The sequence below is a fragment of the Macrobrachium nipponense genome, chromosome 2 (genome assembly GCF_015104395.2).
Source record: "Macrobrachium nipponense isolate FS-2020 chromosome 2, ASM1510439v2, whole genome shotgun sequence".
NCBI classification, from domain to species: domain Eukaryota; kingdom Metazoa; phylum Arthropoda; class Malacostraca; order Decapoda; family Palaemonidae; genus Macrobrachium; species Macrobrachium nipponense.
Genome location: NC_087201.1, coordinates 133,530,898 through 133,556,393, shown reverse-complemented (window position 1 = coordinate 133,556,393; position 25,496 = coordinate 133,530,898). Strand labels below are relative to the sequence as shown.

Here is a 25,496-nt window from a genome sequence, read left to right as displayed (position 1 = left end):
TGTGCTGAATATTTTTCATAGGACATCCCCTTGGGGTATCCTAGTATCTCTTCTGTGAGCTTGAAAAGACCTATGTTAGACCTCTTCTCTTTGACAAAAGCTAGAGGTCTTCTATTCATAGTCCCAGAATTGTTTGTTGGAAAAGATGACTCCTTTCTGCAACAGCTCTACTCATTGACAGTGGAAATGCACCAGTGGGTGATCAACAACCCTAAGGAGTTTATGGGCAGATACATTCCAGGCAGGAGTAGTCTCTGCATCAGGACGTAGCAGACAGGCTGTTTCACCTTTCAGGAGGACCAATGTCAGACCTTTTTGCCACTTGCTGAAGGTCTACTTCTTGGTGGTCCCGGATCCTCTTCCTTTGGCAGTTGATGTTCTACAGCATCCTTGGGACAATCTTGAGGTGTACACCTTGCCTCCATTCTGCTTGATCCATAATTTCCTGAACAGAGTAATGAGTTCCAGGAATCTCAGGATGACCTTGGGTGGCACCTCTGTGGCCACAGGCAGTGGTTCTCAGACCTTCTTGTATCTTCTGTCCTGCAGTTTTGAGAGAAATTCCCCCATGGCACAACCTCCTTTGCCAGCCTCATGTGGAAAGGTTCCACCAGTCAGTAGGATCTCTATTGTTTCACATCAGGAGACTGTCAAGTATCTCCTGATAGCAAGAGACTTTTCTCGCAAAGCAGCAGGCCAGATTTCCAGCTATCTCAGGAAGTCTTTGTCAGTGGTTTACCAGGGCAAGTGGGCTGTCTACTGTGGTTGGGGTTGTCGATGGTGTTTCTCTCCACTCTGAACTTCATTGAGTGATCTTTCTGAGAAAGGAAAAAGCTCTTTCTGTCTTGGCTTTCAGGGGCTACAGGGCCACCTTGGGGTTGGTCCTCCGCCTGAAAGGCGTGGACATCTCTTCATTCTGGGAAATTTCGATGTTGTTCAGGAGTTTCAAATAATCCTGTTCACCAAGAGAACTCAATCTTCTGATGTGGGATCTTACTCTGGTCCTGAGCACTAGTCTCACTAGAGCTCCATTCAAGCCACTAGTACGTCAATTGTCACTCAGGAATCTGACTCTAAGACAAGTTTTCCTGCTGGCCTTGGCTTCCTCAAAGAGAGGTAGAGAGCTTCATAACCTGAGTTATGATGCTAAACACACCAGTGGTTGGGGTCTGTGGCCTTTGAATTTGTCCCGGAATTTGTAGCTAAGACTCAAACTCCCTTGGTTCATGATGGCAGATTTGCCTCGCTTTCAATTCCCTCCCTGAATGAGTTTGCAGACAGCGATTCACAGACATTTTTGCTTTGTCCTGTCAGAGCTCGGTGCTGCTATTTAAAAAGGACTCGTTCCCTAAGGCCTAGGTGTCGTAAACTTTTTGTTAGCACCGTCCAGTTCAGAATGGAAATTTCCAAGAACACCATTTCATTCTGGCTGTGTGAGGTGGTTAAGCAAGCATACTCCTGACCTTACAGTTCTGTCATAGAGTCTGTGCAGGCTAGAGCAGATGACATCAGAGGAATGAATTCCTCTCTGGCATTTAAGAACTGTCTGTTCTTAGGATTTTGAATGCTGTTTCCTGGCTTCAAAAGACCTGAAGGACATTGCCCACAGGTCCTTGGACACTTTCCTTAGGTCTGGTGGTGGCTACCCAATAAGTTGTGTAGCTCATCCAGTGCCCCTAGCAGGGACAGTTTGCATCTTACCTAAGATGATTGTGTGGAAGAGAGAATGAGTGACATGGCTGGTCTCCTCCTCCTCCTCCTCTTTTTTCCTTTCTTCTTCATACGGGCGGGTTGAAGAATAAGACGTCAAAGCTGGAACTGATCTGATACAGGTGAGTGTGGTAGCCATACTGGTTGCAGTTATTTGGTTTGTGATCTGCTTCTCGATAGTACTTACTCCTCTCTTTAGCAAGGGAAGGGAGGAGTGATAAGAAACCTCTGTGGCCTACATGGTTTGTTGCCTGAACAGACAGAGTTCTTTTTACCTTCCATGAATGCAATGAATCTGGACATGTCTCATTGTGTTTAATCACAGCAGACTGAGCTTTTAGATACTTGCTTATCTATTCTCTCACGGGCTCAGACCCCTTTCTTTAGAACTCAATCTTCTAGGAAGGGTTGTCAGGTGGGCTGAACCCCCGGCCGGTTCAGGGTACGTGTACCTCCCACCAAGTATAAGTCTATCCTGTTGTTAAGACCAAAGGTTTGTTCCACATATGAGCAAAAGACAAATTTTTAATCAATTTGCATTTTTCAAAGCTAACAAACCTGAGGTTTTAACGTTGACTGCCAACCTGTAGCCACCCCTCTAATATCCTGGATCGGAAGAAAGACTGACACATCACGAGGTTCCAAGCTCAGTCAATGACCAGCTTCCATCTCGTATACGTATGAGTTGCCAGATGCCACAGATTCCTTGCTTTACAATCTTTGATTTTTTTAACCAGTTTCCAGCTGGTACTAGAAGATTATCCTACTTTTAAGACCTCTGGTTTGTTAGCTAAGAAAAATACAAATTGATTAAAACTTGTGAAATTTGCTGCCACTATTGCCAGAAAGAACATGAGAACATTAGCCAATTGATGAAGGCAAGAAATTCTTGGAGCACAAGAAATTCTTGGAGAAATCTTCCATCAATTTAGCTCATCAGGTGACAGGATTATTGGTGACCAAATGATGGAAGCTTGAGTTCTTTTGTCTCTACCTTCCTTGGAAGAGGGCATGATGTGAAGAAACGTGGGATTAGTAAAATAGCCTAAGTTAATGGTCTTGGAGGTGGGTACTCTGAGCAGCTATTGGATGATCATAGTCCCTTGAAATGCCTCTTCTTTCCATCCTCTGTCTGACTTGTGCCAGGATGTCCTATGAGAGGTTATATGTTTTTCTGCTGGGTGTATGAGTAGTCATCTGGCTTTAACTCTACTGCAAAAGCTTGTTCATTTGTAATATAGCTTCTGCAAGGTCTCAAACCAGCCCTTAACCTCTAAGGAGGCTGCCTCCTGCATTGCCCCAGCTCCATATGTGTTGGTTTCATCCTCGAATTCAAGTAGAGGGACAGGGTCTCGATATGAGCAGAAATGGATGTGTGTGTGTGTCATATATGAGTGGTTGGTTGGTAACCTCTCCAGGGTTGGGGGGACAGGGACATAACCTGTAGCAAAGAATGCCTCTTCTAATACCAACTAAGTAAGGAAGAGGAGTTGGAGCTTCCAAAGGTCCTCCCTGCTCAAGTATGGGCTGTCTCATGTAATAAGCTGGTAGTAAAAGTTTTCCCTTTTGACACCAGTGGCAGAGGTGACTAGGTCAAAGTCTTGGAGGAAAACAAGTTTCTTTGCCGTCACAATCATTAAGTGAGTTTTCATTAATACTGTAGTAAATATATGTAGTGCATATTGGTGCTGCTGTTCAGCAAATCTGGTTGCTCTGGATATGAAAAGAAGATGAGGGATCAAATGTAAATGTGAAAGATCTATGTTAAAATACAACTTATGAATATTTCTTATTATTAGCAGTTATGACATGGACCATCAACGGATGGTCCATGTCATAACTGCTAATATTAAGAAACAGAAATCTACCAGAAGCGGTATTCTAGTAACAGAAGGAAAGATGACCTAAAACAAGTTGCATTTATTTTATCAGTGTTATGAATAAATGAGGCCTTATGTACAATACCTAAGTTCCAAACAGCATTTGCTTACTTTTTCATGAGATATTTCTCAAAAGTAAGATGTGTGTCCAAAGAAATGCCAAGTAGTGCAGGCAGTCCCTGGTTATCTTCAGGGGTTCAGTTCCCAACGGTGTAGTAATAGCCGAAGATCGCCAGTAACCGAAAATCGGTGATAAAAGCACTGATCCCTAGTTATTGACACCAATAATTGAGGATCGGGGCCAATAAGCTGGGATTGATGCATATCGGCGCCAAAAATTCAGTTATTATCATCATTAGACAAGCCCCATAAAACTGGATCGCCAGTGACAATGGCCGCTAATAACCGGGACTGTCTACAATTAAAGCTTCAGATTCATTCAGTTGAGTCCTGTCCACTTGAAGGGGAGAATGGGGTGGAAAATTAGTACCAGGTTTACTTATCAATATGTTTTTTGTTTTACTGGAGTGCAGCTTCACACCCCCCTCTGACAACACCATTCACTAATCTGCTCCATGTCACAATTTAAAGCAACTTCATTTCTCGGGAGAGGAGACTTAACCACACCTACAATTGTTTCAGCATAGCACACTGAACAACCTTGTTTTCCAGGCCAACAACGATATATCACTGGTATGCACTAAAAATAATATATCTTCAATAAGCCTTGCCCCACATACACAAAGAATTGGATGAAAGGTTTACTAGATTATAAATGTGGAGATACCATAGTGCAGTAATAGCTACTTGTTTAGTACGTATAAAATCATCTATGCACGTACATGCCATGCCCAGTTCATATAGTCCTTTTTTCTTTACTCTTATGATATCTACATTTATTGTTCCATTTATTAGTCTTTTTAACTGATTACAAAACTTTCCACCAAACTTAGAATGAAATAATGATACATAAAAAGAGAGGGAAAAATATCGAGACAGATTTTCACAAAATACTAGCTACACCAGCTCTGGAGTATTGTGTAGACTGTATTGTCAGGTCTTCTTAATTTAGCAGATTTCATTACTTATCAAGAAGCCATACCACCAGAGTGCCCGTTAGTTGATGACTCAGTGTTTCTACATTGTGCACCAAAACAGAGGAGAGCTAAATTTTCATCCACAACCTAAAGTAATATACACTTAGATGTTTAAACAAAGCATGCTGGACATAGCCCATAAATAACATTGTTTACCAGTACATATACCTTTACTACAAAAAGAAATGGAAGCAGGAATAAGATTATTGATGATAAGTAAGTGAAAATTATGAAAAAGAGGAATATAAATGAAGAGAGATTTCTAAATTTCAGAAGCAAAACCTTGGGAGTTTCTTGTAGGCATAACGAATTCATGAAAAAAATAAACCGTTAGGAGAGAAAATGTATATGCATGAGCAGTCAGTTTTAGCTGTTCAGCTTCATGTGGTTGCATGATGTAAAAATATATATCTGGGCATTTTTGGACAGTAAACAAATGCTGTTACATGATTGAGAGGTTTATGATGAAAAAGATCTTCAGTTAGCTTAGATATGAATCAATCTTGGTATTAGATCTGTTTATCCTTTGGTTAAATGACAGGTTTTTTTTTTGCTCCAGTAACACTTGTTCTGCTGGTTTGTGTTAGCATGCACTGTTATGCTTTCCCTTGCAGCACATTGGAACAAATTATTTAGGAGAACAGTCTGCAGTTTGCCTTTCCAGTGTATGAACTGTTTTTAGCTTTGTGTGCTTTATATCCCTTCATTTTTCACATACAGTATTGTGAGCCTTTCATGTGTAAGTACTTCTGTATCCTCCTTTAGACTATTAGACTGTTTTGATCAATACCAGTAAAGTGCTTGTGCATAATATCTGATTATTATGGAAAAATAAAAATGGTTAATCAAGACGTCATTCTAAGAACAAAAACTTACTTCATTATGGTTTGGAGTTTGTTTCAATAAAGATGAGGATAATATTGATTGATATCTTAATGGTTTTTAAAGCTGACTGGGGTTAATGCTTGAGAAGGGAAAAAATGAGCATTTAGCATTTTATAGAGGTTCATTTGCTAAGACCAGTACTCTAATTTTTTAAACTTTTTGTTTGAAATTAAAGGAGTTACATCATTTTACAGTGGGAAAAGTCATCGGAATATATTAAAAACATCCATTACTATGTATTGTTACCAAACTTCAGGTTGGACTTTAAACAGTGATTTATTTTATACAGTAGTAGAACAAGTTAAATCTGAAAAGAAATATGTGACAAGGTAAAATGACTCACTGCCCAATAAAGAAGAAAATATGTAAACAACATGCGGTACTATTCTTTTATTTTAACTAACCTTCTTACTTGTCAGTGGGGAATGAGTTATACTCCTACCTTTTTATTACTAGATATGCTACTTGAAATCCCAATACATTTTAAATGTGAACATATTGATCATAAAAATGATACTCTGTAACTTAGATGTAAACTACAGCATTTAAAAAAAATTAATATTTAGAAAATTGTTCTGATTTCTTTTTTTGAATTTTATAAGTAGAACAATACTGGTCAAATGAGGTTCATGTATAAAACTTTTATGGAAAATTGTACATAGGGAGAGGGAGGAAGTTTTTTAATCTACACCACTCCCTCATCTAAAATAGTTACAGTGTTGGTATTGTAAATGAGTTTAACCAGACCACCAGGTCACATTTTTAATTATAAATGGTTGGGTAAAAGATTGGCTCTTAAATAAAGGGGTGGAAAGAGGAGCAGTGCAAAGTAAAATAAGTTTACAGTTTGAGAAGAAAACAGCACGGGATGGATGGAAAGTACAAGTAGGAAGCAATGCAGTTGAGGCTCAAGGGGTGCTGTGAAGTTTCTTTATTATTGTCTTCGTTTCTGAGTAAGACAGTGTGTGCAAGTGGTCATTTATGTTACATGACATTTAGGTTTTGGTAGGTTCCAAAATTACTGCCAATTTTATATATTGCATGTTACTATATCTTGTATAGTACTATATATTGCTTGCTGGTGATTTTAATGAACTGTGGCTGAGGATATAACAGGAAATGAAAATTATATAAAGAAGCCTTTCATGATGAGATTCTATATCAGATTGATAACGCAGAAAAAGAGAGAGAGAGAGAGAGAGAGAGAGAGAGAGAGAGAGAGAGAGAGAGAGAGAGAGAGAGAGAGAGAGAGAGAGAGAGAGAGAAATTGGTTGTTTCCCTGAGTAGGGATTGTGTGGTACTGTGTTAACATGAATAGGTGTAAGAATAGGGATGTGTGATTCTGTTAATAGGGTTAAGAATAAGAGCTGTGTTACTATGAATAGGGATGAGAATAGGGGCTGTGTATTACCATGAATAGGGTTGAGAATAGGGGCTGTGTGTTTCTGTAAATAGGGGTAAGAATAGGGTCTGTGTTACTGTGAATAAGGGTAAGAATTGGGGTTGTGTTACTGTAAATAAAAGTAAAATTTTTCATCCTGTGTCCCTTATTGGTGATCTTTATAAGAGAAAAGAAATGCTAACCTGTTTGTCTTGTAGTGTAGTTAAAAATAATTACAAGACAGATTCATTTGAAACAAGTTAGAAAAATTAAATCATAAAAAAGAGAGTGTGAGTTCCACATTTTTGCTCTCTCTCTCTGTATTAGAATTATAATGCCAAAGTTAGCAAACAATTTTGTGATCCTTACTTCCTTACCTTGCCAAAGTGTTGCTTCTTCATAAATGTTATTCTTGGGTTCAAGTTGTGTTCCTTCTTTCTCTTAAATGGAGATGAAAGAAAACATGGAAAATATGTGGGAGAAAGCAATGCTGCAGAGAATCTTTAGTACCACTTACAGTGTTCCTCATGCTTTAAGCAGTAGGTACTTTCTTATGGGGGTGTTAACAACCAGTGATGGTTCACACATATGGAGATGGGGAGATGAACATGGGAAGCAAATTTTTTTTCTGTAGGTGAAGCTGATGTTTAGCTTTAAAAGAGCAATTTAGCATTTAGAATGAGCTTGAAATTAAACTGAATTTAGTTTCTGCTCTCCTTGAATAGTTCATGATATTTCTTGCCGATAATGAGTAGCATACCAATTGTTTGTCATAAGGGATCACCTCATAGGACGTTTCTTCTGTTGAAGATGCACATTTCCTGGGTAGCTCAAGGACTTCTTCCTGGTCTACGTGCAATTACTTTGATAATGCAAAAGTTTACAGTAGGATATTTAGAACATAACTGTGCCGAGTATTTTGTCATAAGACATCCCCTCGGGGTATCCAATTATCTCTTGGGTCTGCTTGGAAAGACCTATGTTAGACCTCTTCTCTGCGACAGAAGCTAGAGGTCTTCTATTCATGGTCCCAGAATTGTTCATTGGAGAAGACGACTCCTATCTGCCGCCAGCTCCACTCATTAACAATCGAGATGCACCAGTGGGCAGTCGACAACTCTGTAGAGCTTATGGTCAGATACATTCCAGGCAGGAGGAATGTTGTGACCGACAAGCTAAGCTATTGGAGTAGAGTCCTGTGTACGGAGTATTCTCTACATCAGGCCATAGTGGACAGGGAATTTCATCTTTTGGGAAGACCCATGTTAGACCTCTTTGCCACTCGTTTCAACAGGAAGCTGGAGGACTACTTCTCGGTGGTCCATAATCCTCTTCCTCCGGCAGAGGATGCTCTTCAACATCCTTGGCACAATCTCGAGGTGTACACCTTCCTTCCGCTCTGCCTGATCCATCAGGTCCTGAACTGTGTAATGAGTTCCAGGAATCTCAGAATGACCATGGTGGTACCTTTGTGGCCACAGGCAGAGTGGGTCCCAGAACTTCTGTATCTTCCATCAGCTGTTCCGAGAGAAATTCCCGATGAAACAACCTCCTTTGCCAACCTCATGTGGAAAGGTTCCACCAGTCGGTAAGATCTCTATCGATTCACGGCTGGAGACTGTCAAGTATCTCCTGAGAGCAAGAAGCTTTTCTTGCAAAACAGCAGGCCAGATGTCCAGCTATTTCAGGAAGTCTTCATCAGCAGTTTATCAGGGAAAGTGGGCTATCTACTGTGGTTGGGGTTGTTGATGGTGTTTTTCTCCACTCTGAACTTAAGTAGTGGGTAGCAAATTTTCTAATCTTTCTCAGAAACAAAAAAGCTCTTTCTGTCTTGGCTTTCAGGGGCTATAGGGCCACCTTGGGGTTGGTCCTGCGCTTGAAGGGTGTGGACATTTCTTCATCCTGGGAAATCTCGAAGTTGTTCAGGAGTTTCAAACAATCCTGTTCACCAAGAGAACTCAATCTTGTGATGTGGAATCTTACTTAAGGAAAGAGTGATGAATAAATAAACATGTTACTCTAAAATAAAACCAGTGGACCTGATTTCAGGGGACAACAATTGAAAGCAGTAATGAATTGGCTCCTTGTTTAAACATTTGGTGATCAGAAGATCCCACAACTGCATTGGACAAATTATTTCACGTTTTAATTGTAACCAAGATAAAACTCTTAGCAAACTGATTAGTAGCATTAATTGTGATACTAGAAATCAGTAAACCTGCTGAATTTGCTAGCTAAAACAGCTAAGTCTGGTAAAGATGAGTGCAGATGTTTGACATTGTACTACTACATTTTATGCAACAAACCAAATGAACTCACTTTATGTCTGTGCCACAAGTCAAAATAGGGTACTTAATATTATTCTTAAACCATGAAGAAAGTATGACTTGTTGATGTTGCAATACCATGGGACACCAGAGTAGAATAAAAAGAAAGGGAAAAGTTTGAAATGTATCAAGACCCGAAAATGGAAATAAGAAGGATATGGGATATGCCAGTGGAAATTATACCCATAATCATAGGAACACTAGGCAATCCCAAGATCCCTGAAAAGGAACCTGGAAAAATTAGATGCTGAATTAGCTCCAGGGCTTATGCAGAAGAGTGTGCTCCTAGAAACATTGCACATTGTGAGAAAAGTCATGGACTCCTAAGGAGACAGGATGCAACCTGGAGTCCCATGCTATAAAACTATCCAGTCAAACACAATTACTGTGATAGACTAAAAAAAAAAGTTATTACCTGGTAATAATAAAAGTAATAATAACACTAATAATAATAATATACAGAGATAGGAGAATGTAAAGCAAAACAGAGGAATGGCATAACAAACCAATGCATGGACAGTACATGAGACAGACTAATGAACCGGCCAGCAATGGAGCATCGCAATAGCTACAGAGGGGAGAACTCGAGAAGGAAACAGAAGAAATGCTAACAGCAGCACAAGATGAGGCCCTAGGAACCAGATATGTCCAAAGAACAATACATGGAAATAACATCTCACCCATATGCAGGAAGTGCAATATGAAAAACAAGACCATATACCAAATAGAAAGTGAGAATGTCTGGCATTTGCACAGAACCAGAACAAATGACTAGGCAAATGACTGTGGTATCCAAACAGATAGGGTCATACCTGCCAGTCGACCAGACATGACTTTGATTGAGAAAATCAAAAAGAAAGTATCACTCATTGATGTACCTGGAAAAGCTAGATGCCAAAGTAGCTCTAGGACTCATGCAGAAGAATGTGCTACTAGAAACAGCACACACAGTGGGAGAAGTGATGGACTCCTAAGGATGCAGGATGCAGCCTGGAACCCCACACCATGAAAACTAAAAACCACCCAGTCGAATAGGATGACTGTTAGACCCCCCCCCCAAAAAAAAAAAAAAAAAAAAAAAAATCACCTGTGACATTATTAATTATTGCCACATACATATATGATAATATTGAATTACTTAGTAAGGAAGCATACAGATAAGGTAATCATATTTTCTGTTTTTCATTGAAAATTTTTTTGAGTGTGTACAGTGAACCATTTATATTTAGTGATAATGATTTCACTCAGTCTGAAATTTTTATTTTTATTTTGAATAATCTTATCTTCCTAAGTTGTGATAAACATTTCTATAGAGTTACCAGGTAATTTTGAGTTCTTAGTTGAATGGAAGAGGCCCACAAAGAAATGAATTGGATAAACTTATTACTATATTATGTATAGGTTTTCAGTCTTTTTGAATTGAATTAACTGTGATAAGGCTATGAGATTCTTAATATTGACATTGATTGCTAATATGTATGTATATTACTGCAACAACATACGTACTTACTAGTCAGTTTTGAGAACTTAAAGAAGCCTTATTGCAGTTATGGTATTGGGAGTAGAATTTTTTGCTTTTATGGTTGATTATGAATATTTCTAGGAAATTAACCCTTTTTCTTATAACTTTTTATTTTTTTCTGGTTGCTGACAAAAATGAATTTATCATCTTGAATTTTCTATGCTTATTTTATATTTTATCATTATCAGTTACATACAGTTATATTCTTTGCTAATAAGTGGGCATACTGAATACAGTTCACACATGACAACTTCTTTTATATACTGAGACATGGCATGTATGTCATTGCACCCAAGATCATTGCAAATTCATCATCTGAAAGCAATAGAAATGAGTGTAGCCAGCACCTGAAAATTTTAAGTGTTCTGGTTGTAGACAATAAACTTGTTTGCATGACATAATCTTTATATACTAAAGTAGAAAAGCTTGCTAATGCTAACATCGCCCAAACTTTTGGTCCTCATAGACTGAATGTTTTATGCAATTTTATGATATACTACTATGATTTTAAGAAGGTTGTTGGGTGTTGGATAATATAATTAATCTTAATATTTTTACCACTAGACCAAAACTTTGAGGCCTGGTCTATGTTTTCTTTGATGTTCTCTACTAACCTGCACCTTCTTTGCCCTCTAGGAGTGTGAACAGGAAATTTTCGAGAAGGGCATGTTGGTGGAACGCCTACAAGAGAAAACGCAAAAAATCAGTAGCATGCTTATAAATCTTCAAAATTACTCAGAACCTAATTATCCTCCAAATAACTTAAGTACAACCTCAAGTCAAAATGACAAAAAGTGAGGACAGGAGTTGCAAGATTGTTGAAAAATCTTTTTTAGAATTGCAACGTTTCTATACCATGTATAGGACCATGAATTGGAGTTTTAAGTCTTTAGCATCTCAACTAAATTTTTTGGAAGTCAAGCCACACTTGAGAGCTTTCCCTCCCCCATTTTAATTTTACTATTCTGTAAACCTCATAGTTTGGTATTCATAGTCATTTTGTTGCTGATTTAAGGTTATATCAAGGATGTGAATATTGTAATAGCTGTGTATGTTACTAATGCACCAAATAACAAAGGTTTACATATCAGCAACTGCAATATTTGTTGCCTTATGAATTATAAGTATTCTTGTTACTTTTCATACTCTTTCTTGTACTATCCCTAGCTGTTTACAATACAGTAACTTTTTATTGTATTTTATATCTGTAAGTTATGTATAGCATATACTACTGTATTAGACATTTTGTACTTCTCACAGAACACAAATACACACTTTGTCAAAAAAGTTTCAGTAAGCTTCAGACTATTGTATCTGTCTGTTTCTTGGCATACTCCTAATACTGTATTTCTACTTGTCTTAAATTTTGTTTATATTTTTATTATCTCGTGACTATTGTACAGGAGCTAAGCTGATATCTGAACGTTACTGTATATTTTGTAACACTGTAATATACATTGAATTTCTTATGACATTTTTTTTCTATGATTGTAGTTCGTGTCTTGAATGTCTTAGGTAAAAAGTCTTTAGTATTGTCACTTAAAAGTAGCTTAAGGCTGAAAAAATTTTTCGGGGGCTTTGTTGTTTGTCATGTTTATAGGGCTATTCATTTTCACTGAAGTCAAAATACTTAGTCTCTCAGTTGTTATCTCGAATCCTGGCTATCACAGTGAAGAGGACATCCATCTACTCAACAAGCAATGACTTAGGTAAATTGTTAGCTGACTATATGGGCTGATGAGAGATCACTGCTTGTCAAGCACATCACTTCATTTGTTTTTTCATAACTTTTTTTTTATCTAAAGACAACTTTCTGGTGCATAGTAAGTTTCTTTGTGTTGGACCATTTAGCAAGGAATATTGTTGAGGATAGTCTCCTGATTCCCCTTTTTTAATAGTGTCACAAATTTTAATTTTTTGCCTGCTTTTGTGTGTATATAAAGTGTTTTTTTTTATTATGTTACTTCTTATACTTTACAAAAATGCTTGCTATTCTATGTCTAAATTTGAACATTATATATTTTGCTTCATGAATAGGAAGATGCATGCTTTTTCTGGATTTGATTTACTTTTTGGGACTCATGTTCAGTAATCTTATCCAAAACTTCCATATATTTATTATTTTTATTTGCTCCCTGTTGAATTGCAACTTGATATATTGACAGTTTGAGTAGACATGGGACAGCCTATCTTAGTATTTGTCCGTAGAATCTCACAGGTCATTTTGTTATTTATTTTGCGTTATAGAGCAAGATTCACTGTAACTAGCAGATAAAACTCTGATACTTCTAAGGTTTCTTACGTACATATCATATCATAATGATTAGTTGTGGGTAATCCTGATTGCCATAAGGAAGCTACAACTTACGGGTATGTTTTGTCTGTACCAGATCATCTTAGTTGTGTGTTGTTAAGCTAGCTACATGCAGATACTAGGTTTTTGTTTTGATCTCTATTTTTGATAATGCTATTATGGTGATAATTTGTTTTTGATATTGTTGTAGTGATGTTTTAGATGTGTAATATTTCTGAACCACCTTCCATTTGCATCTAATATAGCTGCTGTATTGCTTATTGGTTAGTTAATGTGCTCTAATGTCTTTGATAAATTGCTTGTTTAGTGGTTGGATGCCTTTTCTCTTGCAGCTGATCAAATTTAACCTAAGATAGCACCATGGAAGTTGCATTCTAGATATATTGAAAAGATTTTTATTATGCAAAGTGGCTATTCATCAGCTCAAAGCCGTGTTCTTTTCAGGAGTGTGAGAGCTCATTAAAACAGAAAACAGAACTCATCGGGCGACTGGAGGCCAAGGCTGCAGAAATGGCTGAGACTATACGCAATTTGGAGTCACAGTATGTATTCAAGGGTACACAGTCTTCCTGTGAAACCTCAGAACCAGGACAAAGAACTCGGTCCAAATCGTATTATGAGCCCCCTACATGTTCTGTAGATGACAAGGAATTTGCTGAGGGAAAGGGACAAGAGTCAGGGGTGGGCAAGTCTGCAAGTATGTCTGAGATTGAGGCCAAGGCAACAGGAGGCAGTTTGTGATAGAGCAGGATTAAGGAAGACATACATTCAGCATTTAGAAAACCACACTATTAGGTTGAGGCAGATATGATAAAGAAATAGGGTTGTTGTACATGGGTAAAGCTATCATGCATTAATACTGTATTACTATTGATTTTGCTGTGAATCACTTCTCTTCCTTGCATGGACTCAATCATGTAATCTCCACAGTTGATCCTGGCACTCTTGCAGAACTTATTTGATAGAGCTGAATATAATTTCATGGGTCGTTAAGCTGCATTTACACACTAAATTGATATAGCCATGGGTGTCTTTCATTTGTTTAGTAACGAAAAGTTTGAATTATTTTATAAGTAAGACTATATTAATGTATTTGTTTCAAGTTAGAGTAGGAATGCTTTAATAGATTAACAAAATTTGGCAAACCTTCAGCCAAGTGGTCTTACATTATCAGCTGAGGCAGCCATGATCACCCTGAGGAATAATGCTGATAAATTTGACACATATAAGCTGAAGCTGTGCCCTCACTTACCTGTGTTTGTTGTGATAAAATAATGTAATTCTATTGCATAAACATGTACTACACCTGCCAGTTATTGCCAAATAAAGGAAACTTACAGTCTTTTGGAGTTTCATTGCCACACTCCAAATTCATACTTTTCATTGTTAAGTTTGGTTGCCTCTTTCCCTGTTTGGTTTGTCAAGTTTTGTTCATCTAGATCACAAAAACTACACATTTATTTTTTTATAAATGACATAAACCATATTGCTATATATAGTAATTTTACTAATATTTCTTGTTTTGTTTTTACTTTTCATACCTAAATCTTTTTTCTTTTCTATTTTATACTTGTTTTCACATCTTAATTTTTACTAGTTACAGCAGTATCATTTTGCACTCCATAATTTAATTGTTATACTGTGCTGTATGCAAAGAATTTTACTTATGTTGCTTTTGCTAAATGGTGTTATTACCATTATCACCAATAATAAGTAACAGGTTGTATACAGAAATGACCGTGAAAAGTTAGGTCAGTGCTTGAGGTCAGTACGTATTGTATACTGTGTAAGTTCATAGAAAGACCATAAACATAAGGATATTACTATGGTATTTTGCATAAAAAAAGAAAATAAATGGAAAATGTGGAAAGGCTGAACTTTTTCGAATGTCAAACTTTCCATAATTGTACATTTAGTGTTTCTTGATTCCAAAGAAGCAAAAAGAATGTTATTTTGAAGACAAATAGTACTCATAATTTTATTAAAGAAATTTAATCATTATTACATACTCTGGAGAGAAGGAATAAATCAGTTAAAGTACTGGATTGCTTTCTTATTAGGAAAGACAATGAAGGAGAAAAAATAACAGTAGGCAGCCCTTGGTTAACGGTGGGGTTTCCGTTCCCGGCCAGTGCTGCTAACCGAAAATCGCCACTAACTGAAAATCAGCGAAAACAGCGCTAAAAACTTACTTAACAGTGCCGTTAACTGAATATTGGTGCCATTAACTGAATATCGGTGCGGTTAACTGAATATCAGTGCTGTTAACCGAATATCAGTACCGTTAACCAGAGATTGGCATAGAAAATCCAGTTAACAGCGTCACTAGACAAGCACCGTAAAACCAGATAGCCATTAACTGATGCCGCAGTTAACCGAGGAGTAATGAGGTGAGAAAGGTGGGTGTTAATAAGTTGGGAAAATAAATGAAGAAGGAAAAACCTTTAGATTGAAGAAAAAGTCAAAAGAAAATCAATACATAGGTGGTTGTTATTTTTTCCATCCTTATCTCAGTCATCCAATTTGATTGGGTGGTGTTTATAGTGTGGGGTTCTAGGTTGCATCCTGCCTCCTTTGGAGTCCATCACTTTTCTCACTGTGCGTGCTGTTTCTAATAGCACACTTTTCTGTGTGAGTGCTGGAGCTACTTCAGCATCTAGTTTTTCCAGGTTCCTTTTCAGGGATCTTGGGATTGTGCCTAGTGCTCCTATAATTATGGGTACAATTTCCCCGGCATATCCCATATCCTTCCTATTTCTGTTTTCAGGTTTTGATACTTAAAAATTTTTTCTCTTTCTTTCTCATCTACTCAGGTGTCCCATGGTATAGAGACATCAATGAGTGATACTGTCTTCTTGATTTTGTCAACAAGAGTCGAGTCTGGTTTATTGCTGCATATCACCCTATCTGTTTTGATACCATAGTCTCGGAGGATCTTTGTCTGGTCATTTTCTATCACTCCCTCAGGTTGGTGTTCATACCACTTATTGCTGCAAGCTGGCAAGTGTATCTTGCACAGGCTCCAGTGGAGGGCTTTTGCTGCTGAGTCTTGCCTCTTTTTGTACTACGTTCTGTGAAAGTGTCAGACGTTCGCTTGCTAAGTGGTTCATAGTCTTGTCTTTCATATTGCATTTCCTGCATATGGGTGAGATGTTATTTCCATCTATGTATTGTTCTTTGGACATATCTAGTTCCTAGGGCCTGATATTGCACTACTGTTAGTAATCCTTCTGTTTCCTTCTTGAGTTCTCCCCTCTGTAGCCATTGCCATGCTTTATTGCTGGCCAATTCATAAGTCTGTCTCATGTATTGTCCGTGCATTAGTTTGCAGTGCCATTCCTCTGTTCTGTTTTTCGTTCTCCTGTCTTTGTATGTTGCTGGGTCTTCATTTACTTTTATTAGTCCTTCTTCCCATGCACTCCTTAGCCACTCATCTTCACTGGTTTTCAGATATTGCCCCAGTGATCTGCTTTCGTTTTTAATGCAGTCACTCTTCCTAGTAGACCTTTCCCTCCTTCCTTTTGTGTTATGTATAATCTATCTGATTTTGCTCTTGGGTATAGTGCTTTGTATATTGTCATTGTTTCCTAGTTTTCAGCCTTTGTCCACTCCACTACTCCTTAGCTTATCTGATAACTGGTACTGCCCATGTGCTTATGGCTTTTGTCATGTTATCAGCATTGAGTTTTGACTTGAGTATCGCCTTAAGTCTGCATGTATTCTTTCCTGATCGTGTCCTTCATCTTTTGGTGTTTTATATCCTCCCCTTCTATTATCTTTAGGTATTTGTATCCTGTCTCATCTGTGTGTTTGATGCTATTCCTATCAGGTAGCTTCATCCTAGATACAATCCTTACATTCTGGATTAGGGTATCTATTTCCTTTATGTTTTTACCATACAGCTTGATGTCATCCATGAACATCAGATGGTTAATTCTGTTGTGTCCTCTCTTGAGTTGGTACCCAACATCCATCTCCTGCAATGCTGTTAATGGGAATCTGGCTACTATGAAGAGTAGTGGGGACAGTAAGTCTCCTTAAATACCCTTCTCCTGATATTAACCTCTGCTAATCTTATCCCAGAGCTTGTAAGTACAGGCAGTCCCCGGGTTACGACGAGTGTTCCGTTCTTGAAATGCGTTGTAAGCCGAAAATCGTTGTAAGCCGGAACATCGTCAAAAATCCTAAGAAAACCTTACTTTTAATGCTTTGGGTGCATTGAAAACTATGTAAACTGCATTCTTATTGCATTTTTCATCCCAAAAACCTTCAAATGTTTATTTTGCCTTTTTGGTGTCGTGTTTCTTGTGCCAGATGAGCGTTGTAGGCGTCGTAACCCTGGAAATAATGTCTGATGAATATAATTGAAAAGCGCCTTAACCTCGGAACATCGTAAGCCGAACCCGTCGTAACCCAGGGACTGCCTGTACTGTATTTCAATTGCACATTGTATTTTTTATTATTATTATTATTATCATCGTCATCATCATCATCAGAGAAATAGTCAAATTTGAAGAGTTATCACATGGTTAATTGCTAATTTAGAGAATAAACCTGCTAATGCTGTTTTGTTGCATAGTATTGATAATTGTAGTTGGATACTGTACCATCAAGTGGAAGTCAATACATTGTGGATCATACTGAAAAACGGACTTACGTATGTTCTTAACATTAGTTGGTATCTTGCACAATTTCTGAAAACTGGTTTTCCCATTCTTATCCCTTCAGATTCCTTAGGCTTCACTGACAAAGATAATTTTAACCTAACTCATCCTAGGGCACCTTATTGCACATAAACCATTCTAGGGCACAGTGCCCCAAAACCTGTCCGAGTAACCCTTGACAAGAATTACCCGCTAGTGTGTTGATCTTAACCTTATGTAATCTAGGGTTGTGTGCCCTTCCTAACCTATCTTAAGCCCCTTCTACATGGATTTGCCCTAAATTCTCATGCTTTTAAACAGTGGTACCAGACTAAACAGTCCAAGGCAAGCAGTAGGCTCAGGTAGGCGAACATATGACTTAGACCACACTCGTGATCGTTATTCACCCACAAAATTGGCAACAGTATCTGCCTGTTGTGCATTTGTCCGTCATGTGGAGGGGGCTTTAGGGAACCTAGCTGGGGTGAAGTTAGGTGTTGCTTATTATTATTGAAACCTGCCTTTCATTATGTTATCAATGTGTAGAATTTTAAGGTCATAATACAAATTGACAAACATCACCTATACTTACATTTAGCTTATTTGTATTTTCAGGTAGTCATTACAGTTTCAACGATTGTGATTTTCTTTTAAAACAACAATATGTCAAGGATATTATGGGACAGTGATCATTTGAAATAAACAAAGTCACTTCTCTGGTTGGAATTTTATAGCAAAAAAGTTCAAGAAGATTAACAACTTGGTAGAAAAAGATCAAAGGAATGGGAGATAACCAAATGGCTCACAGTATACACAACTGTCACATGGCACAGTTTTTAGAGGTGTAATTTGTAAAGAAATTTTGATGAAAACAGGAATTGAAATTGCAGTTGTGAAAAGTAACCTAGTGGTGTTCAGGAAAGATATTGGGAAGAAGAATAATTTGAAGAAATGCTTATTTTAAAAGGTTGGGCTGTTCAAAGAATAACTTCAGAAGCAAGTGTAGTAACCAGGAGAGCAATTTTTGTTAACAAACATCTTAGGAAAAAGGTACATATAGGAAGAATAGCAAATAATGGAAACAAACTTCAGTGGAGTATAATTGGCCTTTTATTGCTGATATTAGTTTTACATTTGCAAATTTGCATACACAGTATGTAGTACACAGAAATTTGGCAAATCAGAGAAAATTAAAATTCCAATAAAATTTTGCAGCCATGCTGTTAAATACAGTGGTACCTCGAGATGCGAAATTAATCCGTTCCGAGGCGGCCTTCGTATCATGAGCTTTTCGTATCTTGGCCCGCATTTTACATGTAAAATGGCTAATCCGTTCCAAGCCCTCCAGAAACACCCCAGTAAATTTCATGATAAAGCTAAATTGACCTATAAACAATGAAATACTACAACAATTTGGACCATTCAATACCTAACTTAATACGTACTGCTAATTACCTGTAAATAAAGTGTATTAGTGTACATGGTATACAAGAAATATTGTACGTATGTAGTAAAATGTGGAAGCTTACCTTTTGAGTAAAGCTATCTCCGAAAGTGGCGACAGAGGAGGAGGACAAACGGCAGATACGTACGTACACTTAACTTTACGAAACACAAAAAAATTTAAGGAAAACATACATAAACTAAACTTTATGAAACACATTAACAAAACTGTAACACTTAACTTTACAAAAAACTAAAATAAAAAATATTTTTTTGTCTTTTATTTTATTTTAAATTTTTTTTGTACTTTTTTATACTTTAGGTACATTTTTTTTTTTTTTTTTTTACAAAATTTCTACTTCATCACCACTTTCACTTTCTGTTTTTTTAGTATCACTGCTTCTTTCCTTTTTGCTTACTCCTGCTAGTACTAAAGGCCTCTTTAAAAAATAACTATCCAAGGAAGATTGCTTCTGCCTACTTTTCACAATGTTCCTGAAACGACTTAGGCAAGCGTCATCGAACTGCGCAAGCATACGACCTGTGTAAGCCTTTTCGGGGTCTCTTTTTTTCTACAAATGATTGCACTTTATGAAAAGCAGCTAGAACATCCTTAATTTCTGCCGTTGTCATAGAGTCGTCGTCCTCCTCCTCACCGCTGCTAGAGAACTCCTCTTGAACGACGTTATGTTGCATGGCCTCCAACTCCTTCAGGTCATCCGTCGTAAGCTCCTCTTGGTGCTCCTCGAGAAGGTCGTTGATGTCGTCCTCGTCGACGACCAGCCCCATGGACTTGCCGAGTGCAACGATCTCGTCAAGATCTGGTTGCAAACAGTTTCCGGATCGTCAACAGTTTCTGAATCTGCAGCACCAGCTTCGCCCACGTCGAATACCTCGAAGTCTCTCTCGGGCGGGTACGGCATCAGGCCAGAGTTTCCTCCATGAGGAATTCAAGGTTCACCTCGAAACCTCCTGCCAAGCTTTTTTTTTTTTTTTTTTTTTTTTTTGTTTGTTTTTTTTTTTTTTGGGTCAATGAGTCGGATTGGCCATATCACAACATCAAAATGCTCCTTCCAAAATTCACGCAAGGTGAGGTTTGTGGTATCGGTGATGTTGAAACATCTCTTGAAAAGATGTTTTGTATACAGCCTCTTAAAGTTCGATATCACTTGCTGGTCCATGGGCTGGAGGAGAGGGGTGGTGTTAGGCGGAAGATAAAGAACCTTGATTAAGGAATACTCCGCTAGGATATCTTCCTCGAGGCCAGGAGGGTGAGCAGGGGCATTGTCCAACACCAGCAGGCATTTCAGAGGGAGGCGCTTCTCTTCCAAGAATTTCTTCACTGTTGGGCCGAAACACAGATTTACCCACTCCGTGAACAAAAGCCTCGTTACCCAGGCTTTCGCATTAGCCCTCCACATCACTGGAAGCTTCTCCTTAAGCACTTTGTGGGCCTTGAAGGCTCGAGGAGTCTCGGAATGATAGACCAGTAGGGGCTTCACCTTGCAATCCCCACTGGCGTTCGAACAAAATGCGAGCGTAAGCCTGTCTTTCATAGGCTTATGCCTGGATAGCTTCTTCTCTTCCTCCGTGATGTACATCCGACGAGGCATTTTTTTCCAAAAAAGGCCAGTCTCATCACAGTTGAAGACTTGCTGAGAACTGTAGCCTTCCTTGGTCATCATCTCATTGAACGTCTTTTTAAAGACTTCGGCCGCTTTCGTGTCTGAGCTGGCACCCTCCCCATGCCGCACCACGGAATGGATGCCAGTTTGTTTACGGAATTTTTCGAACCACCCATGCGAAGCCTTGAAGTCTGGGGCTGGCGTTGATGTCCCTTCTCCTCCGTCGTCTTCGGCCTGGGCAATCAAATCGCCGAAAATAGCGCTGGCCTTGTGAGAGATTGCCATCTCCGTTATCGTATCGCCAGTGATTTCTTTGTCTTTTATCCAGACAAGAAAAAGCCTTTCCATCTCGTCGTGCACGTGGGTCCTCTTGCTGGACAAAATAGTGACGCCCTTGGAAGGTGTAGCTGCTTTGATGGCATCCTTCTGCTTAAGGATGGTGCCTATTGTCGACGGATTTCGGTCTTATTCCTTGGCGATCACACTCAATCGCATACCAGCTTCATACTTCCTGATAATCTCCATCTTCGTTTCCAAAGAGAGCATCCTCTTCTTTCCGTGAATTTCAAGTTTCTTGGGACCCATGACTACGTATATACAGTAAGTAATTATGTTATGTATACGTATACGTATGGAGTAAAGTTCTCACACAACACGATAAAGTATACTACAATGAAATCACTAACGAATTTACATTAATAAACGAAATCGTTAGAACGAACGAATACTGCGTGTATACGATACAGATGATGCTGTGCAGTGGCCGAAAAAGCACGCCGCTACGTAGTAGATGCATGATGAGAGGGATGTTGACCAATAGGAGAGAAGGATCTCATGGCGGTGACTAGCATCAGGAACCAATGGGAGAGCAAGAGGATGGTGGCGAGTCTACTCAGTTGGCGGTGCGCGAGTTTCAAAATTGTTGTCAGTGGTCCGGGCGAATCTCAGACTTTACAGCAACAACCTTTCGTATCTTGTGCAATTTTTGTATGTAGAGCCGTAAAATTTTTCGTTTTAGCTTTCGTATCTCGAGTTTTTCCTAAGTTGAGCCTTTCGTATCTCGAGGTACCACTGTAGTTTCCACAAAGGATAACTGTTATGAGAATAATAAGATATTGTCTAGTATAAAGTTTACAAAATTTACAGTATAAACTGTGCAATGTGACAAATGACCAGCAGTGATGTATTAAAAATAAGGAAAATAAAAGGAGCAAATAATGAATGTACTGTGTATATATGTGGTTGAATATGAAATATCCTTATTTTAGAAATCTGCCATATTTTATTACAAGAGTTATTTTCAGAATAAATACTTAAATTTCTTTAATTAGAGATGAAAAAGAAATACCGTAGTAGTATTTAAGATACACAGTACAGTACTCAAGTTTCTATACACGTATACTATTGCCAACTTAGAAAATTATATGAAAATAAGTTTAGGATAACTTGAATTACTGAAAGAATTCCATAAATAAGATTTTGTTCACAGGACTCGCTTAGTTGTCAGTTGATTACAGTACAATAAATGGAAATGATTTTAAAGTTGTCATCTTGTTTCATGGGCGTCATTTGTTGGGAGGGGGGGACATATCCCCCACTTTTTATTTAAGGGGATGACATATAAATTTTCTCCCTCACTTTTTTCCTTCGACTTTTATATAACGGATGCTGGAAATGAGGTTATTCTCCGGATTTGTGGACACACATTCTCGGATTTCTCTCAGGAACGTTTCCCCGCATTATTCGCGGAAAATTCGCGCATTCGCAGTATTTTTCTATGAGAAATATCAACAAATTCCTGGGTTTTTTTTATCAATTTCATCATAAAATGCACTTTGTGATAAAGCTATTAAAAAACCAAGTATGAACATTTTTAGTGGTTTTTCTTGAGTTTTAACTAACAAAATAGGCTGTTTTTAGCATTTTTGTAGGTATTCCAAACATTCGCGGGTTCTAACTATTCATGGGGGGGTCTGGTACACATCCCCCGTGAATACGGGGGGGACCACTGTATATACTCACCCCAAAAAATTATAAATGATTAAGATAATAAAGAAATAGATTATGCAATATTTCATTAGGTTCGTGGTCAAATTAATTGTTCATTTAACTTTTAACTGACATGTCCCATTGTTTACATACGAAGTCGGCAAAAGCCAACACTTCCAGCAGCTGCCTGTAAGTTTATTATTATTTTTCTTACGTCTAAGCCTTTAGTTTTCTTGTTAGATGTTATTTTTCTACAAATATAGTATGTTTTAAAGTTAAAACTTTATTCTACAAATATAGTATGTTTTAAAGTTAAAACTTTAAAACATACTATATTTGTAGAAAAATAACATCTAACAAGAAAACTAAAGGCTTAGACGTAAAGAAAAATAATAATTTAAACTTACAGGCAGCTGCTGGAAGTGTTGGCTTTTGCCAACTTCGTATGTAAACAATGGGACACGTCAGTTAAAAGTTAAATGAACAATTAATTTGACCACGAACCTAATGAAATATTGCATAATCTATTTCTTTATTATCTTAATCATTTATAATTTTTTGGGGTGAGTATATACAGTGGTCCCCCCCGTATTCACGGGGGATGTGTACCAGACCCCCCCATGAATAGTTAGAACCCGCGAATGTTTGGAATACCTACAAAAATGCTAAAAACAGCCTATTTTGTTAGTTAAAACTCAAGAAAAACCACTAAAAATGTTCATACTTGGTTTTTTAATAGCTTTATCACAAAGTGCATTTTATGATGAAATTGATAAAAAAAAACCCAGGAATTTGTTGATATTTCTCATAGAAAAATACTGCGAATGCGCGAATTTTCCGCGAATAATGCGGGGAAACGTTCCTGAGAGAAATCCGAGAATGTAAAATTGTAGACCCTTGTACTCAATTTTAGCCAATCTGTAAATTCTTCTTTTTCTTTCAACCTTATTAATCCCATTGTACATCAGAGTCGGCCGCTCAAGTTAACTTTTTCCATTTATTTCAGGTTCCTTGCATCTTCTTCCCCAGTCTCTCTTCACCCATATCCATCCTCATCACATACATCCATCTGATCCACTGATGGCCAACACTCCTCCCCATCACTGGCATTTCTTCTTAGCTCTTTTGATTGGTTCCACCTCCTCTCTTCTTATTACATGACATAGTATCTCATACAAGTTTCTCTAGCCTTCTCATTTACATTACAAATATTTACCACACATTTTCCTTGTAACTAGACTCTCCCTCCTTTCCAGTACTGGTGATATTCCAGCAATCCATCTCACCAGTCACCATCCTCATCTTGGTTCTTTCCAACAGTCCCTCCTCTTTCCTCTTAAGTGTTCAAGTTTCTGCCCCACATAACAGTACAGGCCTGATAACTATGTTATAAATCTTCTTTTTAAGCTTTAATGGCATTTTCTTGTCTAAAACAACTCCAGTTACTTCTCCATTTTTGCCATGCTTCTTTCACTCTCTATCTCACCACTTTCTCAGTACCTCCCTCCTCTGTTATTAGTATTGATCCCAAGTAGTTAAACTCATTGTTCTGCTTTAGCACTGTAGTACCATCATCCACTTAGATGTTTACTTATTCCATGTCCTCCTCATTAGCTCTGTCTTTCCAATGTTCACTTTCAGTCCTTTTCTTTCTGGGGCTCCTTTCCATGCTAAAAACTTCTTGCAGTTCTTCTTCTTTCTCTACTACTAAACCATCAGCAAACATCAGTTCCCACAGTTCTTACAGTTCATCATTATATATATAAGAAGTTCAGGAAGTCCATAGATACTTCACATGAAGGCCAAGATTTATTATCAGGAAATGTTTTGCACATCAACTTTGTGCATCTTCAGTCTGTTAAAAGAGAAATATATATATTAAAAACTAAATACAAGTATTCACAATAGTATTTAGGTTAAAATGCAATAAAAAATATAAATAGTTAAAAAAAGGAAAGCAAGAAATGTCTTGAGAGAGTGAGGTCCAAGACATTGACTTTACTAGATGTAGAGGTGAAGCCAAGGTGTTGTTATTCAGTGGGGGAACCAATCTTTTAATTAATAGCAATTCCACGGTAGTCAGGTGGTTCGGGTCTATAGTGTAACCTATTATTGTGAAGTGTTGTTTCGATACATTTATTTTGCATTTGGCAGCATGATTCTTGATAATAGAAAATTCAGGATTGCTAAGTCTCTTACCTGTTCTATAACTGAAACCCATATGGTTACAAAATCTCATCTGCAGTATTCTTCGAGTAGATCTCACGTAAGTTGCTGGGCATCCTGGACGTGAATTTATAAACAACGTTGTATCTCATAAAGTCCTGCAGTCAATCTTTGAAATTAAAAAGTGAGCCAATTTTGCATAGATTGTTTGAGATAAGTTTAATTTTGAGACAAGGAATTTCTTGTTCTATTATTTGTGTGAGTCAGAGAGAAAACTTCGAGTCTGTTGTATATGGAATCAACGCATACATCAGTTTCTTTGGAACATACATTAGCGGAGGAGGTGGTTAGATATACGTACAGTGGTACCTCGAATACGAAAGGCTCAACATACAAAAAACTCGAGATACGAAAGCAAATACGTACTAAGATTTTTTTTGCTCTACATACGAAAATTGTTCAAGATACGAAAGGTTGTTGCTGTAAAGTCCCGAGATTCGCCCCGACCACCAAT

The 25,496-nt window shown here is 37.8% G+C and overlaps 2 protein-coding genes across 8 annotated transcripts in view; one reads left to right on the top strand and one right to left on the bottom strand.

The window, feature by feature from the left end:
* LOC135221001 (glutamate dehydrogenase, mitochondrial-like) overlaps positions 1-25,496 on the bottom strand; it is a 452,434-nt gene that overhangs the window by 177,863 nt on the left and 249,075 nt on the right. The gene's annotated exons all lie outside the window — the stretch shown is intronic.
* The window catches only part of LOC135221000 (RUN and FYVE domain-containing protein 2-like), a 115,362-nt gene that overhangs the window by 66,376 nt on the left and 23,490 nt on the right, over positions 1-25,496 (top strand). For 6 of the 7 annotated variants that reach the window (XM_064258708.1, XM_064258709.1, XM_064258707.1 and 3 more), the window contains one exon: positions 13,561-14,458. In XM_064258708.1, the coding sequence (XP_064114778.1) occupies positions 13,561-13,857 (297 nt within the window). In that variant the 3' untranslated portion in view covers positions 13,858-14,458. Of the gene's footprint in view, positions 1-13,560; positions 14,459-25,496 lie in introns of those variants that run through there. The other variant, XM_064258711.1, reaches the window with a different exon arrangement.